The sequence below is a fragment of the Lolium perenne genome, chromosome 7 (genome assembly GCF_019359855.2).
Source record: "Lolium perenne isolate Kyuss_39 chromosome 7, Kyuss_2.0, whole genome shotgun sequence".
NCBI classification, from domain to species: domain Eukaryota; kingdom Viridiplantae; phylum Streptophyta; class Magnoliopsida; order Poales; family Poaceae; genus Lolium; species Lolium perenne.
This window is the reverse complement of record NC_067250.2, coordinates 282,116,058-282,124,416: the sequence shown is the minus strand read 5'-3', so window position 1 is coordinate 282,124,416 and position 8,359 is coordinate 282,116,058. Positions and strand designations below refer to the sequence as shown.

The window sequence follows — 8,359 nt, the reverse complement described above, 5'->3', positions numbered from 1 at the left end:
CTTTAAAAAAAGTCTGAGCTACACGTCGCACTTCATTTGTGAACAGTTCGAAATCGTATTTCAAAGTTTCAGAAAATCCAAAACAAAATTCTAGAGATAGCGCCAACGGATGTATACTACAATGATGTAAAATCTCAATACAAACAAGCTCATATTTTAGGCTGCGCAAAGATAATAAATTCTGGCAAATTTTATAGCGAATGGTGCACATTTCAGGACTACAAAAATTGTCAGATTTTGTCAGTTTTGTGCAGCTTAGATTACAAATTAGTTTGCGTTCATATTTTACACCATTATAGCATACATCAATGGCTACCTCTAGAATTTTGTTTCAGATTTTGTTAGAACTTTGAAATATGAATTTTGATTGTTTAAAACATCTCAATACAAGCAACTTCGTATTCTAGGCTACACAAAAATGACAAATTCTGCCAAATTTTATAGTGAATAGCGCACATTTTAAACTATAAAAAATCAGATTTTCTCAATTTTGTGTAGCCTAGAATATAAATTAGTTTGCATTGAGATTCTACGGCATTATTGCATACATTATTGGCTACCTCTAGAATTTTATTTTATATTTTTTTAAAAAAATTGAAACATAAATTTTGATTAGTTAAAAATAAAGAGCTACATGTAGCTTGGCCTCCAAAACACAACACTCCTAAACAACATACTATATTAATTTGTATAGACAAAGATGTAGTTGAAACATACCTAGGCAAACAGCTAAACACATTGTGTGCTAGAGGGGGCGAAAATACCTCGACCACAGTTGTGTGCCCGGCGAGTCGATGAACACATGCATCAAAAAGAAGATATTGGCTGACCTTGGCTAGATGGAGAAGGAGGTGAGAGCAGCATGCGGAAGCAGCGGCCGCCGTCGACCAGATCCAGGTACTAGTGGCGGCTTTGATCTGATAGCTAGAGCGGTAGCCGTACCGGGGGAGGGTTACGCATCGTTGTTAGGAAGGCATCATCAGACTCTCGGCGTCGAAATGAGACGGCAATGATTCGGTGGGGGTGGGAGAGGAGGCGAGCACGGGAGAGGTGAGGTGGGGTGGAGAGTGCCTTGGTTGCGGATGTGTGGTATCCATCTGTTGACATCCTACATGGCGTTGTTTGTCAACCGTATCTGGCACTACCATACCTCTCTATAGATATGGACCGTCATCTGCCGAACAGTTTATTGTGCTAGACTAGACAAAAGGTCACTATTGGGGCCACGACTTAACGTTGTCTTTGTGCCCGACGCTGCAATAGCTATATTAGGAGGAATGTTAGGGGTGGAGCTGAAGATGCCCTAATGTAACAAAAATGCGCTTTCATCCAACACACCGCGTCTATCAGCGTACTTTAAATTTCCAGCATAAATAAATCCTGAAAAGCACAGATCGATGCGTGAAGTAACTAAGGAGAAAATGTTTAACTTTTAATTTGTTATGTATGTTGTTTCGTAAGGGGAGTACCCTCACCTTCGTATAAATTGATGATTAGTCATTTTTATTAAGAAGTTGTAATCCAAGGTTTTTTATATAGTGGAAAGAGCAGATAGAAAGTTCAACCGACGCAATAGAAAATGCAAGACACCGCTCAGATCACACGAAACCAGTGTCTTCGCTGCGTGTGCTAATGAGGCGCTATATGTAGAGAAAGAATGTGTCGCTGTTCCTTGTACCTAGGCACACACAACGTACACAGCAGCCAGCAGCAAGTATCAAACTACACGGTTACCATCGCCTAGTCTCTTTTGTTACGTTTATCCGTTCCGTTGAATCGGCAATCGAGTATCCAAAGTCCAAACCATGTGTGCCGGAGGAGGAAACAGAGTGACGCAGTACTCTTTCATGTGGCTTCTTCTGTAGAAATTTTCTTTTTTGCGAATTGGTTAGTGTAGGTGTGACGGTTGAGGAAACGTTCGCCCAGCGTGTACACCGGTGCAGCACCACCAACAGCACGGCGCACAGCTTGTTATACACCGCGTGCACACGGTGACACGGACCTGGCTTGGTTTGTAACGTCAAGAACCGACCAGGTCCTCTAGGACCAAGTGCTCCTGCAGTTCGTGCAGAGGCCAGCGGCGTGCGGCCTAGTGAGCGTGGACGAAGAACTTGACAGAGAGAATGCAGTGACTAGGCCTGGAATAGCTCGCGACTCGATTCGGCTTGACTCGACTCTTGTTATTGAACTGAGTTTCAAGCTAAATGAGCCGAGTTAACCGAGTACTCGTTTAGCTTGTCAAACTTTCAGTGGTCTTCAGGTACGGCTGGGAGCAGTGATGGTCTGATGGAAGTTCTCCGAGTACGCAAAAAGGGACAACAACAAGCACCACTAGGCCTAGTTTCTTTCGAAGGCATCTACAAGCGACAAATTCTACATATTTGGGAAAAATTACATCATACATAATACATTCATACACTTGCATATTGACAGTTTTTAGCAAGCTGCTCGCAAGTTGAGCCAAGTTTCATTTATGGTTGTTCAACGAGTCCCGGCTCGGCTCAGCCTAGCTATTGACAGGACAAGCGTTTTAGGCACAGTGCACCAACTGCAAGCGGTCAATGGTTTCAACTTTGTTAGACCCAGCCCAGAAAACAGACATTTACCTCGTCTTTGTTCCTTTTAGAAGTGTATATGATATGATGAGAAGCCATGGTGAAAGTCTTGTATATCAGGCACACGCTACCACCTACCAGTCATCATTTTTACCCAGACAAATAGGTCATTATCTGCAAGAACAGAGCACTTGCCAATCAGACTCGATCCTCGTCTACCACAGCATAGATCACCAGCTTTGCAGCTGCATTCTCTGTGTGCACGAAATTGCTGCTGTTCACACCAGCAAAAATTGCCGTTTCAAGACCTAAAGAATAACACCTAAACATCGATATGGCGGGATTCTAACAACAGTTACAATACAATTACGCCTGTACTGTAGCACCATGGAGGGCAGCAAACCCCACGGTGAAGGAAGAATCCTCAAATGCCTCGTCTGTCCTGGGATCAGATGACGGTGAAGTTCGAGAAAATGTTCATCAGGGTGTCAAGCGCCTCAGGGTAGAACTTCCGTGCGAATAGGTAGCAGGGCCTCTTCATGCCGTTCCACACGCACGGCCTTCTCTGTGCTTGATGCTGCAAGACCATGATGAATCATCAGATACATTCTCCATGAAGGGATCATGATGTAGATTTATGCTACCTCCGATCCAGGGAGTAGCATTTTGGTTGCAGAAATTGTGAAGGCGAAAAAATATGTACCTTTGCATTGCTGTTCACATGAACGCTCTCGTCAATGGACTGCAGAGTTTCATGCTTAGTTAGAGAATACCCAAAACTATAAAATGTTGAGCAAACTAACCAGCAGGCATAACAAAAAGCTCACCGCTATACTCTTAAGCAGCTCAAAGCTCGTGTCAACAGCCCTATAAACTTTAGGATGCCATTTTCCTTCTGACCAATCGACATGTGACACTGACCAGTTGGCAATTCCAGTTGGATCAACCATCTGCAGGCACGACAGCAGCAATACGATATTACTGGTGAGTAGAGTGAACAAAACATTTCAGTAGTTCAGTTAGGAGCTTCTGGGTGCTTACGTTAAACAGGGTTGGCAAATAGTGCTCGTCAGAATAGCAGTTGTGCCATTCATTTCCTGGCTGCAACATGCAACGATAACAAGATAAGCGGCAAAATACATATCAAGAAACCAGGAAAGAAAAACAGCATGACATCCACCAAAGTTCGGAAAACATAACCAAACCAATTTTTGGTCATGGAAACTGACTTTAAAAACAGCACGAAGTAAAACAGTTAAATATTGATGCAGCATTGAGATTCACCCTGTACATCACAGTACTAGACCACAATGCTTAATACTGTACTGAAACAGGATCTTCAATCTAGATATAAATTAATAGCTAGGATGGCAGTAATAGATACCGCGAGCAATGAATCTTAATCCCCCAAATGAAGTTCAGTACAAGAGAAATTTGACACTCGTTTCAGAAGCTGTCAGTTCATGTGCTTCGAAGGAACTAGAGTCATCCAGTTTGGACAAAACTATGTACCAGGTTTCATTTGCTCATGGAACTGGGTCAAGGAAACTGGCTCCCTAATAATGAGAGTAAAAGCATACAACACACATGACTAAAAAGTGCAAAGTGTCGACTTAGTCACGTCTGGTGAAGCAAAACCATGAAGACAGCAAGACTACATTAAACAGCTATTATGCGATAGCATACAGATTTATCTGACCTTTCCTGTAATTATTACTAATATCACATATCTTACTAAGGTCTAATACAGCCAGTATAGCAATCCGATTCTCAAGGAAAAAGCAGCATGGTGTTTTTCTTTACTTTTCTTCATATTTCGTTGATCCTTACCTTACAGTAGCGTTTGAACTTCCCATAGTAAAGGGTGTCAGCAAGAATAAGGACTGCATGCTGCCGTTTCACAGTGAACCACTGAGAGAGGAGAACAAGTCAGAATGCTGGATGATCGGCTATAGGAAAAAAGGGAAAAATAAAAAATTAGGAGATATATGCTTGTTCAATTTACAGAAAAAAAGGTTCTGAAAATGCGAAGAAAAGAAAATAAGTGACACAACATTTGGCAACCATTTGATATATATAAATAAGAAGGAATTTCCAATTCTCCTTGTCATCTTTATGAGGTTTTCGATAATCCAATGTTATGTGATTGAATAGCCTGAATTGGTAAAAGAAACGAGGCTTTCACTTTCTAGGGAAATCAATCATAGAAATTATTACCTGTGCACCTTTTCTCCAATCTCTCTTGACGATTTCAGGTAGCATATAATCAGAGTATCTACCTGCTCCATGTGGACCAGGATCGTCGAAACTGAAAAAAATAGCAAGTCAATGGTGAAGATACGATGCTTGTAACAATTATGAATATGAGGGTAACGACAGATCCTGAGTCAAACATTTGTTCAAGTTTTAGTATAAAAAAACTTGCTTCTCTACATAATCATCTGCAATATAACCTTCGGGACGTTCACTTACGAGTCAACAAAGCTGATGTTTGTCTCCATGAGATAACTATACACATAATCGAAGTTATGCAGTGGTACACAGCTGCAATAAGAACAAGGCACTAGCATAAGGATACGATTATGCAATTCAAATTTAGATGAGAAAAAGGAGACTAACCTCTCAGAGACCAAGACAAAATGCTGGTTATCAGCATCTTGCAGTGCATTTGCCAAGAGCCTCCTCTCTGCATCAATCATAGAAACTGTACCCCAGACCACCTACAGGTAAACTGGACTATTACTTTCTCAAACAATTAAAATGGTAAAATGTGAACAGTCTTAGATTCACTACGCTTATCACACAACAGGCAATCTTACAGACAATTATAATAGCCACAATCCATACTGGTCCAAAAGCATTAAAATACCCTCAGTCTTAATCTACAAACTACAACATTCCCTGAAAGTAGAGGGCGTGTTGACTTGCTATTCAGGGTTCCGGTGACCACAGTCTCTTCCTCTAGACCACAGAGCGACGACAAGACCGTGGTGGCGTGTGCTGGTGGGTGGCATGTTTGGTGGAGCACGTCGGAGCGTTCAGGGTGGTGGGTTTGGTGGTCGGGAGAAATCCGTGTCGGCATGTTCGACTCCGACGCGGCGACGCCTACGGGTGCCGCCTTCCTTCCTGAAGGGCGTCGGATGTATCCCTCCCTGATCCCTTCCGCGTACCGGGGGAAACCCTAGGCCGAGTCCGGGCAGCAGCGGCGTCGTCGTCGTTCCCTTGTTGAAGGTGCTGCTTGGTATGCGGCGTCTCGGCGTGCTAGGAGAGTGGTGGTACTTCTTCGGAGGGCGCAGCGGTTGCGGAGTCATCATCGTTTTCATCAATCTGCCGGTGTCGGCATTAGTTTCTTTTTCGTTTCTTTTTCTTGTCGTTTGGGCTTGGTTGTGCTGCGGCCCCAGCGGTTTCGTTGTATCGGATGGTTGCTATATTAATATAGCGGGGCGAAAGCCTATTTCGAGGAGGAAAGTAGAGGGCGTGGGGGTGATTGCATAATGGAGAAACTGATAAAACATTTCCTGTATAGAACAATTCAAACAATGCAAAACACGGCAACTTCTAACTAAATTCTAACCATTTACCTTTTCACTCCGAATATCCCTGCCAGCAAATAATGGACTGGCATGAACAGTCCTTTCTCTTGAAGCATGTACGTATATTGTGTATCTGCCTTCATGTCCCTGAAAAAGTACATTCAAGTAGCTGGATTCAGTACTGAGCACATTCCAATTCTTTCATGAGGTAGGTCTGTTAAAGTGTTAATTTGGAGTTCCTTTTAAGCATGCATGATAAATAATAACCGCTTTCACCAAAACAGGGGAAACATTAGTATTAGTATCACATCATGCCAGTTAAACACTGAGATGTACAAAATTCCAATTAAGACTAGACAGAGATAATATTTATTCTAGTTTTGCAATAGGGCCAAAAACCTTACCGTGAAGAACTTTTCCCAAAGCTTCTCAAAAGGCAATGAACTGGGCGTCAAGAACATGAAAGCAATTTTCGGATTCTTTGACCGGACAGGCTGTGACCGAACAATGTCTCTTATGACAACACGAGCAGCTATCTCATCATCAGTGTACACTCTCACGGGTTCTGGGGGAGGCTGGGAACTGCAGGAATTTGACAAGTAACAAGACGTGTACTGTTGGGGTTTGTAGAGATAAGCTCCAGTGACTATTGCACAGACAAAAGCAATCAAGACGACAATCCAGAGAGGCCTTTTAGACGAAGGTCTATTGCGTGGTGCCATGATCGAGGTGTATACGTAACAATGACAGGACTTCCAAATCTACATTTGGCAAGCTTCACCTCTGCAATCATCCAAAACCATCATTCTGGTAGAACTGTTGGACCTATTAAAACCTGAGAACATAGTAAAAAGGATAATTTGCGGTTATTGGCGGTTAATCTGGAGTGATGCAAAAATACAGGGGATAAAACCATTTTAAGTCTATACAAAACTACACTACTTAGCAATGGAGTAACACCCTATTTAAGAAAAGACGAAGATCAATTGAGAAAATCGCCATAATTTAAACACGGACACGAATGAGGTCCTACGATGATGTCTTCTGCAGCATTGATTCGAAATCTGGAGGTTGCAGCTACAAGATGAAATCCCTTCTAAGTTCTACCGATGTTGTTTGTAAGAAACTTGCCTCTTTTTTTTCTGTCTTGTTCATAACCTTTTGCTAACTACCACCAACCCTGTAAATTCAATTGACACTCGTGCACGTTCTTTGCATGTTTCAGATAATGACTCGTCATCAGTCCTTTCCCTTTGAGTATAAGCAACCCCACGTTAAACCCCTAAAACCTCAGCAGTGAGAACTTCGAAACTGAGTCTGAGCTCTCCAGTAAGTGCAGAACTGAGAACCAGAACCCTAGTTTATCCTAATTTCCACAACGAGAGGCCACGAAAAAGCCTCGAAATCAATTCCTGGTGCCAAATATTTGTAGAGAGTCCCTCATCTAGAGTTACTGCGCGACAAGAAAACCTAAAACTACTTCACAAATAAAAACTTCCAAAAGAGGAACTCGACACGCACCCAACAATAATTTGGGAAAACATCACCACCCCCTTTTCCCCTTTCCGTAACCCAAACACCTAATAAGAACACTCCTAAATCGCAACTGTTGAATCCAGAACCACCAGTGCGGCCAAGAGTCGCAAGATAGCGACTAAAAATCCCACCTTTCCATTCCCCAAATTCCACCCCGGAAAATGCTCCGCGGATACGAACTGAGACGGAATACGGGTGCGAGAGAGAGAAAAAAAATACAGGCGACGTCGGACCTTGGTTGAGGCGCTGGATCTCCCAGACGCGAGCTCGTGACTGCTTCGGATTACGGATGGGGGAACGCGCGGAGAGATCTAGGCGATGTATGAGCAGGAACAGAGAAAAGTGGGAAAGGATTTGTGAGAGGAGTGAGGCGGAAAGGTAGATGAGTGGGCAGGAGTTATACTTTGCAGTCAGTTTGTGCTAATTAAAGCGGGACAAGAGTCAGCATGAGTGTCTAACACCACCACCTGATGATGCCACCAGACCCACCATGCCTTTTATTTTACACGAGTGTATTTTTTTCTCCAATCCATATTAAGTGTTACTATGATTTAAGCTTAGATTTGAATTAAAACCAGAACACTCATTATTATGGATCTCTCTATCCTATAAAAAATGAAAAGCAAAACATAACTTTAGTTCGATCTATGTAGCTTTCTTATTTTCATGATCTCGGGTGTGGAGACCGCAACTAATTCTGTCTTGAAACGAAGATCTACGGAGACTATGAAATTA

At 42.5% G+C, this 8,359-nt stretch overlaps 1 protein-coding gene across 1 annotated transcript; it reads right to left on the bottom strand.

Annotated features, from left to right (window-relative positions):
• Positions 1–2,783: 2,783 nt before the first annotated feature.
• On the bottom strand, positions 2,784–8,048 carry LOC127312508 (glycosyltransferase BC10). The gene is made up of 11 exons (XM_051343024.2): positions 7,858–8,048; positions 6,493–6,923; positions 6,137–6,235; positions 5,175–5,275; positions 5,028–5,099; positions 4,773–4,863; positions 4,386–4,466; positions 3,597–3,656; positions 3,383–3,505; positions 3,259–3,297; positions 2,784–3,132 (listed from the first exon to the last, which is right to left on the bottom strand). Exons 2-11 carry the CDS (start codon positions 6,808–6,810, stop codon positions 3,004–3,006), a joined length of 1,113 nt encoding a protein of 370 aa, XP_051198984.1. The 5' UTR covers positions 6,811–6,923; positions 7,858–8,048; the 3' UTR covers positions 2,784–3,003.
• Positions 8,049–8,359: the final 311 nt, after the last annotated feature.